This window comes from Solanum verrucosum, unplaced genomic scaffold, assembly GCF_900185275.1.
Source record: "Solanum verrucosum unplaced genomic scaffold, falcon-dt-bn FXZP01000088.1, whole genome shotgun sequence".
NCBI classification, from domain to species: domain Eukaryota; kingdom Viridiplantae; phylum Streptophyta; class Magnoliopsida; order Solanales; family Solanaceae; genus Solanum; species Solanum verrucosum.
Window position 1 is genome coordinate 1239789 of NW_026020077.1, and position 19135 is coordinate 1258923.

The 19135-nt window shown below is 32.4% G+C and overlaps 3 protein-coding genes across 3 annotated transcripts; 2 read left to right on the top strand and 1 right to left on the bottom strand.

The window, feature by feature from the left end:
* Positions 1 to 575: 575 nt before the first annotated feature.
* Positions 576 to 2565, bottom strand: LOC125824097 (putative pentatricopeptide repeat-containing protein At5g59200, chloroplastic). The gene has a single exon (XM_049503452.1). It carries the CDS (start codon positions 2490 to 2492, stop codon positions 591 to 593), a length of 1902 nt encoding a protein of 633 aa, XP_049359409.1. The 5' UTR covers positions 2493 to 2565; the 3' UTR covers positions 576 to 590.
* Positions 2566 to 8763: 6198 nt separating this feature from the next.
* Positions 8764 to 11170, top strand: LOC125824039 (60S ribosomal protein L17-2-like). The gene is given in 8 exon segments (XM_049503391.1): positions 8764 to 8884; positions 8970 to 9006; positions 9147 to 9187; positions 10290 to 10520; positions 10623 to 10679; positions 10681 to 10726; positions 10807 to 10874; positions 11006 to 11170. Coding segments are annotated over 8 exon segments (522 nt in total). The 5' UTR covers positions 8764 to 8881; the 3' UTR covers positions 11045 to 11170.
* Positions 11171 to 15492: 4322 nt separating this feature from the next.
* Positions 15493 to 18734, top strand: LOC125824081 (SWI/SNF complex component SNF12 homolog). The gene is made up of 2 exons (XM_049503430.1): positions 15493 to 17091; positions 18303 to 18734. Exons 1-2 carry the CDS (start codon positions 15584 to 15586, stop codon positions 18373 to 18375), a joined length of 1581 nt encoding a protein of 526 aa, XP_049359387.1. The 5' UTR covers positions 15493 to 15583; the 3' UTR covers positions 18376 to 18734.
* Positions 18735 to 19135: the final 401 nt, after the last annotated feature.

Sequence of the window (19135 nt, forward strand, 5' to 3'; positions counted from 1 at the left end):
TATGAAGTTGAGGGGTAGTGTGAAACTGTGAATTGAAAAATGGAGAGAAATTATATTTGAATAAAGTTCTTTTTACAAAGGAATTTTGTCCTTCATTGGATAGGGATAGAAAGATTACTGTACTTATATATAAAAAGAACATATTGCCTTTTTTAAAGAGTTAAAAGAGTGCTATCATTGCCGCTCGGCTCGGGTTCGGATTCACTAAATTTAGAGAGAAAGGTTTGAATGATCAACTCTCCAATTAGTTGTTAGAATTAATAGGTCTTCAAATTGTTCATTTTTTTTAATTGGACGATCATGATACTTCCCAATAATAGATATTATTGATCAATGGAGGAACAATATCACCATTTTTGTTCAAAAAGATACCAAAGTGGATGATTGAATCCTTCCATACTAGAAATATCACCATTTTTGTTCAAAAAGATACCAAAGTGGATGATTGAATCCTTCCATACTAGAAATAATCACAGGAAATCCTTTGATAACCCGGATTCCTATTTCTCAATGATATTCCAGGATCAAGACAATTGGTTGAATCCCGTGAAACCATTTCATAGAAGTTCATTGATAAAAATATGGTAGGTTTACCAGTAGTCACCACAAGAACAAACACCATTTTCAAAATGGTGAAACCTATTCCGATCTCTTACAACAATTTTTCTCTGTGTGATCTTAGATATAAGCTTAATAACTGAATGACAGTCATTGCAAACTCTAAGATTTTTTACAACTCTTATTGTGGTACATGGTTTGGTTGAGATCAAGCCATAGCATATTGCAAGTCTTTCGCTATGTATGCTCAACGCCCATCTTTTCTCGTGTTCTTCAATATCTTGTGAGATGACATCGGTTGCTGGAGCATAATCTTCGGATTCCAGCATATCATTCAGCTCCTTCAGTTTACTGTATATTGCTTCCCTTTCGGGATGTCTAATGTCTCCCAAAAGGAACTCATGGATCTCATTATTCACTTCTATCGAACTGCAACCTGGTTCTTTCTGGACACCTTCTTCTCTCAACTTCGCTCTCACTTGTGCTGCTTCCTTAAATTTACCCCTCGAAGCATAGACATTAGACAGAAGAATATATGTTCCAGAATCAGCAGCACCATACTCCAGTAGAATCTTAGCAACCCTTTCACCTAGTTCGAATTTTTTATGGATTCTACAAGCACTTAACAATGATCCCCAAATTATATTGTCTGGAGCAATATTGCCTTTTTGTATAAAATCATATGCCTCCTGAAGACGTCCTATACGACCAAGAAGATCAACCATACATCCGTAATGTTCAATTCGTCGTTCTATTCCATATTCAGTTTCCATACTCTCAAAGATGTCGAACCCAATATCCACTAACCCGCCATGACTGCAGGCATTCAGAACACCAGAAAAGGTAATACTTGTCGGTTTAACTCCTTCATGTTTCATTCTCTGGAATATTTTGATAGCTTCGATACTCTTCCCATTCAATGCATACCCCACAATCATAGAATTATAAGTGGTTACATCTCTAGCTTTCAAGTCTTCAAAAAGACTAGCTGCCTCATCGATATCTCCACACCTTGAATACATGTTCACCAAAGCTGAACCAACTATATGATTAACTTCAATGTTGTACTTTTCCACATACGAATGAACCCATTTACCGAGCTTTAGTGCTCCCAACTGCGCACAAGCAGATAGAAGGCAAACAATCGTAACTTCATTAGGCTTTACACCCGCCATCTGCATTTCCCTGAACAACTCCAATGCATAATTCATTTCACCATTTCTAACCAACCCATCAATCACAGCTGTCCAGCAGACATTATCCTTGGTAGAAACCAGCCGAAATTCATCAATTGCCTTACTCACTAGTCCATGATCAAGATAACACGATATCATAACCGTGGAGGCAACAACATCTCTTTGAGGCATTTCATCAAACACCTTCTTTGCATCATTAAACTCTCCGCATTTTCCATAAAGTTCCATTAGCTTTACCCTCACGAACCTGTCTGAACTCATTCCGAATTTCATAACCTGGCAATGGATTTGCTCACCGCTCTTTAAATCTAACGCAGACCCACATGCCTTAAGAACCAAAGGTATTATATAATGATCAGGTAAAATGAAATCCTTAATCATTTGAAAATAAGTTCTAATTCCATCAGAGTAAGCCCCTGAAGACACGAGCACTTCAATAAAAGCAGTATAGAGAAATACATTTGGGTCGGGGGTTTGCCGGAAAATCGTGGAAGCATATTCAATGGAGCAGCATCTAGAACAAATGCGAAGAAGCTCGAATAGAATAAAGGGGTCATTGGGGTTGCCGTTTTTTATTATGTGGGCATGAATTGGAGAGGCGTGTTGAATGCTTTTGCATTTCTGTAACTTGAAGAGAAGTTGCTTTCGATCTCGGAAACTGCCAGGATTCGAGTTCAAATATGGCGGGGAAATAGGTGGTGACGCCGCGGCGACGGCGGCGACGGCGGCGACTATCATGAAGGAACTAATTATCCGAAACGAGGCTGGTGTTTGAGGGAAAACAACTTCTGTCAACTCCTTGCTGCAAAAAATCAACATATGTGTTCACGAGAAACATGGTTAATGTTCACTATAAAAAGGCAAAATGGTCTGGTAAATCTTTGTACTTGTATCAGTTTATATTCTGAATCGTTCTATTTATCAATTTGTCATTTGGACCCTTAAACTCAATTAAAATGAAAACTTTTAAGCCCCTCCAATCATGTGTGTAGCTCATTCTCCTTTATATAATTGACATGTCATATCCACATCAGATATATCAATGTCATATCATAATTATTTCATAACTATTTTTTAAAATTATTTAATAAAATAAAATAATAACATTTTAATTTATTTTGGCATTTTTTAAAGTGAAATTTCATACATTCAATTCTCCCTATTATCACTGTTTCACGACCAAAATCCACCGGAGAAAGCCATCGCTGCCATTTTTACCGGCAAAACCACATATACTTTCTCCCTCACCCATCTTCATCTCCGCCGCACACTATCGCTATTTTTCTTTCCTCCTCCAACCTCCACTAAAACAACAACCTACGAAAAGGGACATTGAGAATGGAAGTCTAAAAAATAAAATCTTAAATCTCAAAAATAACAACTAACAACAAAATAATGCCCAAAAACCCCTAGAAACTAGTTGTAATAGTCATTGAAATCACTAGCTATAGATAGAGGAGAGAATAAATTGGACAAATTGAAGATCGATTAGAATGTAAAATTTGATTTCGATTTGTGGGAAAGAAAGCGGGGACTGAGAAGAAATCAAAAATGGGTCGTTGAAATTCTAGTTTGTAGCAAAAATATAAGATCTACATTGTCATCTTTCTTTGTTTCCTTTTCTTTCCATGTAAGCCTCTTATGTCAAAGAGAAAATTTAGAGAGAAGCAAAGAAGTAGCTTATTAGGTATTTGCAGCGAAAAAAAATTAATTTTTTTTACTGAAAAAAAAAAAAAGGGGAATGAATTTGCTGAAAACAATAACATTAAGGGCCCGTTTGGCCATGCGATATGGTATCATGATATGGAATCATGATATGGTATCATGATATGGTATCATGAGATGAAATTGAAGGTTTGTTTGGACATGCGATAGGGAATTATTGTGTTGTATATTTTCTCATAAACATAAAAATCTCATAAGTTGTAAAACTATTAAAATAGTTCCAATTGTTTATTCAATCTTATCAAATAAACCAAAATTATAAAATCGCATAATAAATTATTACAAAGTTATTTGTACTTCAGTTAAATAATTGTTTCATCTAACTTTAATTTAATTAAAAAAATTGAACATAAATTGTACTTGATATGCTCATATCTCTCAACTATTCTTACAAATAACCTATAAAGTAGGAAAAAAACATACATTAGTGAGTAAATATTAACTTAGAAGTTAAATGCACTAAGATAAAAATTAACAAACATCACTAACTTCTAACTATTTACAAGAAAAATCAATAGTTAAATATTATTAAATAACGAAATTTTAAAAAGTTACCACAAGTTTGAGTCAAAAACACTTCTAATAAAATTTAATCAAAAAAATTATAACTAGTCCACTTGACTAAATATTAATAATTAATTGATCAAGTTTTCCCAAGTCCTCAATCAATTGGACTTGATATCCTTCAATCATGTGAACGAACATTTTGCAAATACTAAGATTAAGAAAGTGCGGCACCGCCAATGAAAATTGTCTTTTATCAATATTATGCTTAGTCATAAGATTAAGACGTTTTTTTTTATTATGAAAAATCAAAAAAGTATTACTCCCTTCGTTCTTATTTATATTCACCAAATGAATTTCTACTTTATCATTTATATTCACCAAATTTAAAGTGATAATAAATTTTATATTGGTGAGAATAATAAATTTTAAAAAGTAATGATGTGATTATAATTTTTTTTTACATATGAAACAAATGGTTAGTAGATATAAATGTGGGGTTGTTTTAACAAAATATAAACTCATGGATCAATTATTGTATTAAAATATTTCAAATCATGATATGGAATCACATGGTGATTCCATATCATGGTTTTTTGGAGAATATGGTATCACCTCTCATGATATGGAATCATGAGATGGAATTAGCGTAAAATCGCATGTCCAAACGCTGATTCCATCTCACGACACCATATCGTGATATGGTATCGCATGGCCAAACGCCTACTAAGTATGAAGAAGGAAAATGGAGGTTGGAGAGTGGATGGGGTGTGGGGTTGATGGGAAAAGAGGATGATTGCTAGAAAAGAAGTGTGGTGGGGGAAGAAGAAGTAAAGTATTTTTTTTATTATTATTTTTCTTTTACAAAATCAATTATTTTATAATTTTAATATTTTTTTTATGTAAGTATGATCTTCACTTGCCCTTTTAACGCGTGTAGCCACGTTTTTGTGCCAACTCAATCATATTAATGTCACATAAGGCTAGTCAATGGTCAGAGGGTTTGGTATATTATATTTTACTGAGTATAGGGATTTAGTTGACAAATGAATAAGTAGAAGGGTTCACAATATAAACTGATACAAGTATAAGGGTCTACCAAATCATTTTTCCCTATAAAAATGATATTTGAATTTTGTAAAATTTGGTTTGAATTTTTTTTTAAAAAACAAGAAATTAATAAAAACAAAATAGGCTTGTGAATTATTTCTGTACATTAATTAATTACTTTTAAGATGATACAACTACTATTTTTCTTAGCTTAAATCTTGCATTGTAATAAAAATAATTTTATTTTATATTTACTGCCCAAAAATATAATATTTTTTTTGGGTCAACCTAGAAGACATAAGCAAAAACTCACGGTGGTCATAATGCGTCTTGAAGGTTGTCTTAGTGGTATCATCAGCTTAAATTCTCAAGGAATAGTTTCAAATATATACAATAAAGTAATTAGTTTACAACAAATATAAACATGTTTTATTTACATAAAAATAGTCAAAAATCATAGAAAGTATACACTAAGAATTATACATTATGATAAACTTAAAAAACTGAATATAATTTTAACGATACATGAAATATACACTGACTATTCAATCCACCAACACAAAAATCTCCCCTAAACATTCATAAATTTTAGATTTGAAATTCTCTCGATGTTATCAGTCTTTCGATATATAGTCCGCGAGAATAAGAAGAAGTATACTTTTTTTAAGTGATTTTGTGTAAGAAATTTAACCTAATGGACATTTTATCTAATTTCCTCAATCCTCAATTGATGATAACCAAACTTCAAATGGACCTTAGGAAATACTAAGACTCTCCGAGCTGATAAACAAGTCGTCAATACTCAAAATTGATTGATCTTAAAGAATAACGAGACTCTCAAAGCTAATCAAACAAGTCGTTAATACTCAAAATGGGATATTTATTCTTAATGATCATCTTGCTCATTTGTTTGTAGTCGATACACAATTTCATGGTGCTATCCTTCCTCTACCCAAGGAGGATGAGAGCACCTTAAGACAAAACACTTGACCTAATAAAATCTTTACCAATTGATAATGCAATTGTTCCTTCAGTTTCTGAGTCATTCCAAATGGAGGGAAAGAAATAGATTGAGTGCCTGACTCTAAGTTAATTTCAAAACCAGTATCACCATCAACTGAAATGCCTCAAAGATCAATCAGGAACACTTTCGAAAATCGTTTACCACTAAGACTAATTTCAAAGGATGAGTATCAACACTAACATCACAACATGATAAGCCAAATAAGACTAGCACATCGAGTATAATTAAGCCTTACTTCATGTTGTTTTATTACTATTTAATCGTATGAATAAATTATCAAATTTCAATCAATACAATATAAACACACACTAGTTTGAATTGTGATGCTAAAATTTGTGATTTACCGACTGTATTTTGTTTCGTTATAACATTAAAAATGATACGCAAAACAAATAATCGGGAGACCCATTATTCTAAAAAAATGTTTGTGCCGCAAAAAGAGAAACTATTTACAAGTGGCCATCCCTCTACCTTCATACCTCTTGTTTTTAACTACTAATTTACTACTTGATACTATCAAAGTATATATGGAAAAGGGTCTAAAATGCCCCTCAAGTATTTGAATTGGTACAAAACTACCCTCCATCCACCTATTGGCTCTAAAATACCTCCGATGTCAACCTTTCGGCTCAAAAATACCCTCGATGTTAATTCTTCGACTCATATTTGCCCTTATTTTTAATAGCTCCCTTAAAGTAAAATTATTAAATATTTATTTATTATATTGCTTAATGTGATTGGTCCAAATTGAAACCCTTCTCAAATAGATAATAAAAATTGTATTTTTAAAAATTCTATTTTTTTATAAAACCACTTATGATTCATATTTTGACCCGATACACTTGAAAATAATATTGAAAAAAATAATTTCATGATATCTTCCTATTGACCAATTTTAAATCAACCCCAATTTATTATAACGTAACCCAACTCATAAATGGGGACCCAACTAAATTGCATATTTATCCCGACCGATTGTCCATCTAAAAATATTATTATTTTCATAAATATAAAATTTTCTCTCAATTATCCAAATGTCTTGTTCATTTTCTCTTTTATTCCTTATTTTAATCTCTTATTCCTAATTAAGATATCCGAAACTAAAAATTGAAATGAACTCACATATTTAAATTATTTTAATTAGTATTATTGTCATGATGGGATGAGGGCGGGGATAAAAGAAATGATTATTTTTAATTTTGGGTACACACAAAAAAATGTAATTTTTATATATATTTGCTTGATTAAGTCATCTTTTATTGAACTAATTATTTCTATATGAATGCATCGTTATTTTCCTCCTTTTTTTCTCTCTTGTTTGTAATAAAAAAAAATTGTGGACAAGATCCAAATAGAAAAAAATAATGGAAGAGATAGGAAGTGAAGGGTCAGGATGGAGTAGTTTAGGGAGTAGATGTCTAACCTTTTTATCATTTTAAATTTACTATGAAATTCAAAATCAAGTAAACTATGTGAGCTTATTTATTAAGTAATTTCAAATTATTTTAAATGAAAAGGGCCTAAAATGCCCTTAAACTACGAGATTCAGTACAATATTACCCTCCATCCACCTAATGAGTGTGATCTGTTAGACATAAGGGTATTTTTAAGCCGAAAGGTGAACGTCAGGGGTATTTTAGGACCGATAGGTGGATGAAGGGTAATTTTGTACCAATTCAAATACTTGAGGGGCATTTTAGGCCCTTCTCCGAAGTATATATACTTTGTTGGCATAAAAAAGATGTAGTGCTTTAGTGAAAACAATACTCAGCTACTCCTTGATACCATTAGAGTATATACATACTCTAATGACATCAAGGGGGAAGAGGCATTGTTTCAATAAAAGACTATTCAATTATTGTTTTATACCAGTGATATAGATACCATCAGAGTATATATATACTCCGATGGTATCAAGGTTGAAAAAACATTGTTTAGTGAATAGAATAAGGGGAAACTTGCGTAAATAGCTTGAGTCTTGAGTACAATCAGGATAAATAGTTTGGATTGGATCTAACTTGAGTAAATACTTTACCCAATGAGTCTAATTTGTGTATTTTCCCTTATTCTAAATGACCGACCAACCTAAGCCGAATTGACATACCAAACACCCACAATGATTCACTAATCGTAATTTGCCGGCATATTGGGATACTTTATAGCTTGTTTGATCAATTTTTTTAACATCAAAATACTCTAAAAAATATTTTTGATAAAAGAACACTTTGTGCTTAACTAATTAGTTTTAAAGACACCTCTAAATAATATAAAAAAAATTATTATCAAACTTATAAAAATATCATAATTTTTCGTAACATAAATTTTTAAGAGATCGTAATTTTAAAAAAGCTAAAAATAAAATAAAGGTTAATAACATCAAAGTAAAATAGGCATTTAAAAAACAATTGACATATGAAAAAGAATAAAAATATTTTTAATTCAAAATTTGAAATGTAAATAAACTTTATCCAGTAAACAAAAAAAAGTGTCAATTATAAAAACAAAAATAAAGAACTCATATAGCAGAGAATAAGAAAAATATGTTTCTCATAAGGATAAAGTATAAAATTTAAAATCAATTAACTTTAATCATGGTTTAGAATTAACTTTAACCATGATTTAGATATTGGACCAAGTGTACTACATATATCTGGGAGGCCCATAATTCTACAAGGCCCACTATCCTAGCCCAATTGACATGTAAAAACCCTATAATGTATCATCTCCCAATATAAGTCGTAAACCCTATTTTTCTTCTCCTTTCTTGTTGGGTTAACGAAGAAGGAAGCAGCAGCAGCAACAGCAACAGCTATCGCCGGAAGCCATGGTAAGCCGACAAATTCGTCGTCGAATCATTATGGCGAACAACATTATAAGTTTTTACTTACGTGTGAATCTTTTGGTTAATGTAGGTGAAGTATTCAAGGGAACCCGATAACCCCACCAAATGTGAGTATTTAATTTGCTTTGCATATAAATTTTGAGCTATGATCTATTCATATGTGTAGATCCGAGTTATCGAACGTTGCGTTATAAATTTTGTTTGGTTTTAGTATATATTTTGAGTGTATTTCTTGTTTTTGCTATAGCTTGCAAATCCAGGGGTTCAAGTCTCCGAGTTCATTTCAAGGTGCGTAATTTCTCTTTTCATTATGAATTGCTTACATTAATCGGTTGTAAGAATTGGTGCCTTCTCAAAATTAGTTTATAATCATTAACATTAATTATCCTTGACTTGTGCATAATCATATATTATTTTTGGTAATGTTTCTGTTGTTTTCTTGTTATTCTATGCGATAAGTTATGTGCTGTTGCTAGTGTGTGTGAGTTTTATTTTTACCCTTGTGTATGTCAAAATGAGTGTTGGGTGATCACTGATGTTAGGAATAAAGTACTTACAAGTTTGAAATTTGTCTCAGCTTGATTGTAAATAGTGATTCAAAGGTTTACTAGAATACTTCTCCTTCATTGTAGAAGCAAGCCTACAGTCTGCTGTTGATGTTAAACTGCACTAATCTTAATTTACTCTAACTAGTGAGGGCCAAACAAGTGTGATTCTAGATTATCGAATTTGGAGGGGTTCTTATTTGTTTGAACTTAGAAACAAAGCTTGCCCAACGTTGTGGTTTTTGTGGTCAATGAATTAGGATAAGAATATTATGTCTCATGTTACTGACTCAAAACACTAGGTGTGTCATTCTCATTTGTTCAAGTCTTGGTGGTTACAGTTAACCCGGTACCCCTACTACGAGAGGTAGCAGTTACCCTTTGGGTTTGATCATATATTATTAGCTAGAACTTTTAATCTTATCTACAGTCTGTTTTTGCTTCATCTATGTGTTTCTGAATCTTTCTTTCTGATTGACATTTTACTAGTTTGGTTCTTCTGATGTATTTAACATAAGTTTCCTTCCTATATCCTTTATATCATTGTTACTTTAAATGTATTTCTTTGTAAATAAGACTGACTGGTAATAAACAATTGTAATTATAGTGACATTTTATCACAATAAAATTACTGAAATATTTGGTGCTAAACCCCATGTCAAGATCTGACAATGATTCAAACACGTTCCTGTGTAGAACAACTTTTTCAAAAATGAATTGGTGTAATACTGTTTACAAACACAACCTTTTTTTCACCCTGAGTCAGATTTAACAGTGCTGGGATTTCTCATGGTTTTCTGTCCTTACCTATTCTTACTAAATATTTATGCATTATCTACTCACAGAATACACGAGAGACTGCCCATGCTCTTAGGAAGATGCCATTGGACAAGGCCAAGAGATATCTAGAGGATGTTCTTGCCCACAAACAAGCCATTCCCTTCACTCGCTTTTGTCGTGGAGTTGGTCGCACTGCTCAGGCAAAGAATCGCCATTCAAATGGTCAAGGACGTTGGCCTGTCAAATCAGCAGGGTTTATTCTAGATTTGCTCAAAAATGCTGAGAGCAACGCTGAGGTACTATCAGATTATGTTATTTTTTTCCTAGAAAGACTATGCACAGGTTTCTAGACTGCTCTATGTTCCCTTGAGCTGATTTTGTTGTTTGAATCTATTTAGGTGAAAGGTTTGGATGTGGATTCACTTTATATATCTCACATCCAAGTGAATGAAGCTCAAAAAACAGAGGCGTCGTACCTACCGTGCACACGGAAGAATTAACCGTAAGTGCTAATTTTCTCACTGCATCTTGTTGTATCTTGTCATTGATACCTCAAATCCTAACCTCTTGACCCTTTTGCAGCCTATATGTCTCACCCCTGCCATATTGAGTTGATTTTATCCGAGAAGGAAGAGTCTGTCAAGAAAGAGGTAAACTATTCCTTGTCCCTGTCTATTTTATTATGACTTGCATATGCAGTGTAATATGACACTTGCATATAGCTTGCCTTCTCCAATCACATCTTTCTGAAATGTGCCTAACCATTTTGTTTGTGATGCAGCCGGAGACTCAGTTGGCTCCTAGGAAGGCAAAGGCGTGAGCATTGAATCTTCTGCAATGCCAATGCTGTTTTAAGTTTAAATGTCCTTAGTCTCTGTTATGAAACAATTTTGGCAGCTTGAACCATTTTTCTCCTTTCATTTGTCGCATTGTTCTGCATACTCTTACTATTTCTATATTTGAGTTGAATGTTTACCTTATTTTGGTGGCTTAGACTTCTGGAATATTTTCATCGGATCACAATGTCTTTCATTTTCTATGCATATTGTTTGTGTTGGTTGAGGTACAAGTGGTCTTGATGCAATTTTCGTCATGGGGTTGGGGTTGGAGGGGGTTCCGATGATTATCAAATATATAGCAAGTCAAGTTTTGATCTTGTTCGAAGAGAAAAGATATCCTAATATTCGTAATTTCTTGTTGTACATTATATGGATCATTTTATCTGCAAGGTCCATGGTTGGGTCTGAAGGAAAAGTTATTTACGTACTGAGGTTAAGTATATGCATTTGCGTAGTTAAAGAATATTATTTGACTACAATTTTTAGATGTATTACCTCCCATCTGATATCATATATATTTAATTTTACAAGATACATTTTGTTAAAGAAAACTACACTTTTATGTACCGGATGAAGAAAGTAAATATTAGGCTGCATCCAACGTTTTCGATACAAATCTTAGAAAAATGTGAAAAGTTACTAGTAATATATTATGAACTCATAGTTTTAAGAGGGTAAGAACTAAAAAACCTTAAGATTGAACCATCTCCCTTTCTATTTATGCATTTCTTAACAAGTTCTTTTTGGTACATATGTTTAGTATATGGTTCTTTTTAAAATTTATGTTGCAATTTATTTATGAATAGAAAACGTTAGAATTTGATCTAAAACATATAAGTTGTCAAATATTTAATTTAAATATGACGTTATATTTATACAGTTTTTTTTTATATAAATAAGAATAAGATCTGAATGGTGGTGTATAAAGGAATATTTGCATGAATAAGCTAGAATTACTTTTTCTCCAAGACCTTAATGGATGCGTAAAAAGAAATACTCTTATTTGTTTTTGTTTTTTATATAAAATAAAAGTTCAGATGGTATAACTAACTTGTACACTCTATTTATTATATATAAATACATATTTTGTACACTCTATTTATTATATATAAATACATTTTAAAAATAAATACAATTTGTATCCACTATGTATATTTTGTAGTAAAAACCTCTTGCATTTCTTTCTTTCTTTGCTCTCGTTCCATTTGGAAACGAAGAAATCCTCAAGATTTGATCTGAAGAGATTCAAAAAATCTGAATCTGAAGAAATTCACAAAAAAATTTCATATTTAAACCCTTGATGACTATTTTTTCTATTTAATGGTCTCTTCTTCTCTTTTTTTTTTTTTTTCCTTCGCAAGAGTTCCAAAAGAAACTTTATTAATATTTATGGGAGAGCTTTGAAGTTTAAATTCAAGTTATGAAATTTCATTTTATTAATGGTTTTTAAGGGGTGTCGTTTTGAATGAGGATATATCATCAGGAGTTCATATCTCGAATTAGATTGGTGCAGGTTTGAAGTGATTTTTTCAAAGAAATGCGCAAGTTTAAAAATGAAAAATCAAAACCATGCTACATAATTGTAACAACAATCAACTTGTTCATATATCTATCGCGATTGTATATACTCAAAAAAATATTCATATGAGTTCAATTATATCCCTATATGAACAATCAACAATGATGCATTCATTGAAATACAATTTAAAACAAAAAAAAAAGAAGTATATTCCAGTAACATGTATCAGAAGTTCATTTCTCGTACATACATGATGCATACATTTAAAAATTCAAATTTATTACATATGCATATCAATTGTATGTGCGATATTTTCTTTTGGGGGGTGGGGGTGGGGGTAGGGGTGTTTGTAAAGTGTATTAAGTGTGATGTATATATGTTAATACTATGTAAATAGCTCGTGCTGCATGTAAATCTGAAGTACCCCAATTAAGTCACGTCTTATTGAATTTGTAGTGTAGTTGTTAAAAATATTGTTAGTGCAGAAACTCAACTTATTAGTATTAAGTTTTTTTTTTTTTAATATCTCTGAATATATGCCTGTATAAATATTATCGTTTATGCTTTCACTTGCATTACATTGGTTGAGTCTTTTCTATTTTACCAATGTTTACCTTACTGGATCCCCATTCTGAGTGTTTTAAATTTGACCATTCCAAGTCCTACATTAAATATCGTATTCTTTATTTTAAATTGTAACGTTAATATATTACTATATATAATAAGTGGGAATATCTACTACTTAGCATATGACAAGTGTTGGATGATATGTGCTTAATAGTGTTGTACATTCTTCTTTTATGGTTGTACCTTTAAAATTTATATTATTGGACAATTTAACACCATTAATTACCTACTACTTTATTAGCCGAAAAGTTTGACCTCATTTGAGCCCATTTATTATTTATATGTTTTCAATTTTCAATATATGTTGTCTATCTTATTCTTTTTTTCAACCTTTTATTTTAAACTTCTTGAAATTTAATTACCTATTTATTACTCTCTCTATGCACTTTTAATTGTTATGATTTCCTTTTTAGAGTCAAACTATAAGAATTTTAACTAATATTTTACAATGTGTTTTTTCATCATATTCATAGGCAAAAAATTACAATTTATAGTACTTTTTGTATAGATTTTGCATATTTAATTTTTTTTAAAATATCAAATTAATACAATCTGATTTAACTTTGAAAATTAGTCAAATGGACTTTCAAAAAGCGCAACATGACAAATACAAGTGGATGGAGAGAGTATATTTTAGCTACAAAATATATTAGAGGTACAACTTTTTAAAAAATTAAAATTTTTATTGCGTTGACTCTTAAAATCTTATCATTGTCATATGAATTTGAACAAATTATATATTATTAAAAGTTACATAAAAGATGCTATAAATCACAATAATTAGCAATTAAAAATATTTTTAAATCATATAAGAAATTTGGTTGACTAATTGGAATAGAATAAGTAACATGTACTATTTGAAAATAACGTCAAAATTTCTAGAATTCACAATAAATTAACAACTGAAAATATTTATGATTATTCACGTGAATTGAAACATGAGTAACCTATATTATTCAAAACTAACGCAAAAATACTATAAATCACAACAATTTAATAACTTCAAATATATTTTTAAGAAAACATATAAAAAATCGACTGATCTTCAAATTCCATTTATATCACATAAATTTTAAAAAATAAAATAAATTATTGGGCCAGTGCTGGCACGGGCACCAAATATATATATATATATATATATATATGTGTGTGTGTGTGTCACAAATGGAAAAGTCCCAATCAAGGAAGCAACATATATCATTTACAAATGACTTAAAAAACATTAAAAATTACAGTAATTATCAATTTAAAATATTTAAAAGCTATATAATAAAATACGTTGACTCTCAGAATTCTATCAGACTCACATATATTGGGACAGAAAAATAACACATATCATTTTAAAATTACCAAAAAAGTATTATAAATAATAATAATTAACAACTTAAAATATCTGAAAGACATTTTAAAAAGGTTAATTTTGTAATTTTATCCATATCACATAAATTAGGACAAAGTGACTAGTAATGTACGTTATTTGAAAGTTACATAAAAATATTATAAATCACAATAATTAATAACTTAAAACATTTTTAAAAAAAATATGAAAATTTGGATGACTCTCCAAATTTCATTTGTGTCACATAAATTGAGACAACAAAAATAACATATATTGAGTTCATTTTAATTTATTTGTCTTATTCTTTATTATTATTTTATTTAAAAATTGCGTAAAAATACTATAAATCATGATAATTGACAATATAAAATATGTTTTGAAAAAAATACAAAAAAATCCACTGATTCTTGAAGTGAATCTATCGTAAAAATACTATAAATCATGATAATTGACAACATAAAATATTTCAAAAATGTTGTATGTGGGTAGTCTTATTATGCCTTAAATACCGTAAAAGAAAGTACAAGTTTGTGATAAAAAAACTTATTTCTTTATCCACGCAAACAATCACTTCAAAAATTCAATTATTAGCCTCAAAACATACCATTTATATTATTGGGTCCGTGCATAGCACGGACAACATTATCTAGTTAAACAATATGAGTATATAATAAATGGAAATTATATATGTCAATAACTACGAAATGTAATTATACAAACTTGGGGCCGTGTTGTGGGCCAAAAAGTGAGTTTATTTATTTTAGCTGCTCTTGCAGTACTTGGGCCAAGTTCAGTGAACGACCACCGGTTACCGCTCTCCCTCCGCCGCGAACTTGCTTCTTCCGTCTCTTTCTCCGGCGAACTCCTCCCGGTTTCTTCTTTTTCCGGTATAGTTCTATTTCAGGTTCTCCTCTTCCTCCTTTTGTGTTTTGTGTAATTTTTATGAAGACCTCTCTTGTAATACTTGAAAAGGAACCCTAATTTTGCTAGGATCTCGCATTCTGGTTTGCAGCTTTTGTTAAGTAGAAATTCGCTATGAATAACAATAATCCAGTCAAGAATGTTAGTTTAGGAACCTCAGTTCCAATGCAAATTCCTCAATCTATGCCGATAAACCATAATCAACCAGCTGCTCGTCACTTTTCCCAGTCACCAGCACAACGTGGTTCACATTTCCCTGGCCATTTTCAGTTATCTGAATCACGATCTCATGCCCCATTTCAAGGTCAAGCTCAGGCCTTTAGCCATTTCATCACTTCAGGGGTTAATACCAATGCTGGTGTCTCATCCCCTGCTGCTTCTACACCCAATACAGCTTCTGGGGGTGCAAGAAAAGTGCTCCATAGACCACCTTCTCGGACTGGTGGTTCATCTAACCATGGTCAAGCAACTGCTTCTCCTTTAAAGACAATGGAATTAACCCCTGCTGTGCGTAGGAAAAAGCGAAAAGTTTCTGACAGGTTTATACCCGATAAGGTGGCTGCGAGTTTGCCCGAGTCAGCACTTTACTCTCAGTTGCTTGAAATCGAGGGTCGTGTAGATGCTGTTCTTTCTAGAAAGAAGATTGACATGTTGGAATCCCTTAAGAGTCCTCCGCGTTTCCAGAAAACTCTCAGAATTTATGTATTCAATACTTTCGCTAATCAGACACCAGCTAATCCGAACAGCGATTCTGATGAGCCAGCTTCATGGTCTCTTAAGATTATTGGAAGGATCTTGGGAGGTGGGCCGGGTCCTCTAGCATCTGAAAAGGAGCAGAAATTTAGTGTTGCTTGCCCCAAGTTTTCATCTTTCTTCAAGAAAGTTACTGTTTACTTGGATCAGAGTCTATATCCTGATAACCATGTAATTTTGTGGGATAGTTCTCGATCACCAGCCCTTCATGAGGGTTTTGAGATTAAGAGAAAAGGGGATAAGGAGCTTACTGCAATCATCAGACTGGAGATGAATTATATGCCTGAGAAATTTAAACTATCGCCAGCTTTGCAGGAAGTTCTTGGTATTGAGGTTGAGACACGAGCTAGAGTTTTAGCTGCTCTGTGGTACTACATAAAAACTAAGAAGCTACAGATATCCCATGACACCTCCTCATTCACTTGTGATCCTTCTCTAAGGAAGATTTTTGGAGATGAAAAGTTGAAATTTTCCCTGGTTCCCCAAAAGATTAATCCGCATCTGACTGCCCCTCAACCTATTCACCTGGAGCACAGGATTAAGCTATCTGGAAGTAACCCAGCTGGGAACACTTGTTATGATGTACTGGTTGATGTTCCCTTCACATTGCAGAAGGAATTGTCCACATTCTTATCTGATTTAGAGAAGAACAAGGATATTGATGCATATGATGAAACTATTTCCACCGCTATAAAGAAAATCCATGAACATCAAAGAAGGCGAGCTTTCTTCCTGGGATTTAGTCAGTCACCTACCGATTTTGTTAATGCATTAGTTGCATCTCAAGCTAGGGATCTTAAGCTTATTTCTGATGATTCGACCCGTGATTCAGAAATGGAGAGACGTTCTGAATTCTACAATCAGACTTGGTAAGCTTCTTTCCTAAGTATCCTAATTATTTATTAGTTGGCCTTTAACTTCCCTGTGTTCACAATGCTGTATAATGATATTCTTTTTGTTCAATATTATGGTCACTATATCCGCCAGAAGGAAAAAAAAAATAGAGTAAAGACATAAAGTAACACCTGAAGTTGTCTCGAATTTTTAAAAAAACACCTTAACTATGCGGGCGGCCTGTTACCCCACAAAAGTATTAAATACCTTTGTAAATAGACCATTTTGACCCGTTTTCTCATCAATCCTAGAATTTGAATGTGTGTGATGCACACCTCCTTTTAATTAATTAATTTAATTTAACTATTAACAAAACGCGGGGTTAACCCGACCCAAAACGTTGAGCTTGCAAATTGAACTTGAATTCCTTCACCTGAGACTTCCCTAATTTGCAAATTCAAATTGTTAGGAAGCTTACCAATTGGGCCTTTTTGTTGTGTTGTGTTAAGTTCATTCTGGTGCTCATTTTGACATTGCTCGTTGCTTGAAAATTTCGCCGGAGCTCCGTTGCCAGACCCCGATTATGATTCTCCTGTCCATTTTGAATGGGCTTTCAGTATTAGGTATGTTAGGACGTGGGGAGTATTCCCTGAACGACTGAAAATTAACAAGTTGTTAGAAAGTTCTTACCTTTTTGGGGTGATTTCGTTCAAAAGAGATGATTTTTTTAAGACAGCATAGCGCAGTGGATTAGCGCGTTTGACTTAGGATCAAAAGAGGAAGTAATTAAATAATAGAGAAAGAACTGACATGTGGCGCTTTTTAATTTGTTTTTGGAAGCAAAGTTTCATTCACGCGCTTCATCTGCGTGAAAACAAACATTGGGAGTAAACGAGTCAAAATGGTCTATTTTAAACGGTCTTGAATACTTTTGTGGGGTAATAGGATGCCGGCATGGTTAAGGTGCCTTTTTGAAAATTCGAGACAACTTCAGGTGTCACTTTATGTCTTTTCTCAAAAAAATATAATGTTATCATGTTATCTTAATGCTGGGAACATCTCTGATCTAACAGATGAAGATTTTTTAATCAGAATGCAGCCAGCTAAAAACATGATCTCCATCTGTTCACAATCATTATAATTTATGTTCGAAAGTGTCTTGTTTGATCTGTCTAAGATAATCTATATGTATTTGTACCTCATAAGCTTTTCAGATCATCTAATCTACTTTCTGTGAACCTTATAGGACTGAAGACGCGGTCGTCCGCTACTTGAACCGCAATCATGCTTCTGGTGCTGACCATTCTGCAAGAAAATAGGACTTGTCGGGCCATTTTTTAGACAAAGGATGTCCGACATAAACTAGGGTATCTTATGTAGAAGCATTCTAATAATCTACTTCTGCTGATAGTGAAAGAGCTTATTGTATTGTATTTGAGCAGGGCTTGAATGTTTGGGATTTGTCAATTGCACCCTAAGAAAAGGATAAAGAGGAATTAACTATTGCGATGCAAATGGTTACTTTTTCTTTTTCTTTTTCAAAACTGGTAAAATTCCTACTAGGGTTAGTATCTGGCGTCGTTGTAATTATGTTGGAAATGGCCAAATGCTTTGGTTGTTAATGGCTGGAGTAGAATTCACAGCTACTCAACATTTTCTAGTTAGCCATTATTGACTTTATGGTGATTTATTAGATGTATGCTGAAATAGGAAATTTCTTATAACAGCTCATACCAAGACAAGCTCTGTAGGCACATAAATGCTTTTCTTTTGTAACAGAAGAAGTTTTTTACTAAGCCAAAGTGGGTGATTGAGTTGGTTGAGTAGGGATCTTGGGGTTCTTAGGTTCGAAATCTATTGCATGCTTTTTCAGTTGAAATAATCACACAAGACTTGTCTAGTGCGGTTTACCTCTTATGTATTGTTTGTAGGCTATTACACTAGAGTGATATTTACCATGTGCAACTTCAATAATCTATAGACATCGTACTTGTACCATTTAGATGTATGTTAGTATGAATGTGACTGAATCTCAATACTAGAGCGAAGTCATAATTTGAACTATATGAATAAAAATTA

Excerpts from the sequence above, each read along its gene's own strand:
- LOC125824097 (XM_049503452.1), bottom strand. The coding sequence starts at position 2,492 with ATGATAGTCGCCGCCGTCGCCGCCGTCGCCGCGGCGTCACCACCTATT.
- LOC125824081 (XM_049503430.1), top strand. The coding sequence starts at position 15,584 with ATGAATAACAATAATCCAGTCAAGAATGTTAGTTTAGGAACCTCAGTT. Across the intron at positions 17,092-18,302 it reads GAATTCTACAATCAGACTTG|GACTGAAGACGCGGTCGTCC; the intron begins GTAAGCTTCTTT and ends TGAACCTTATAG.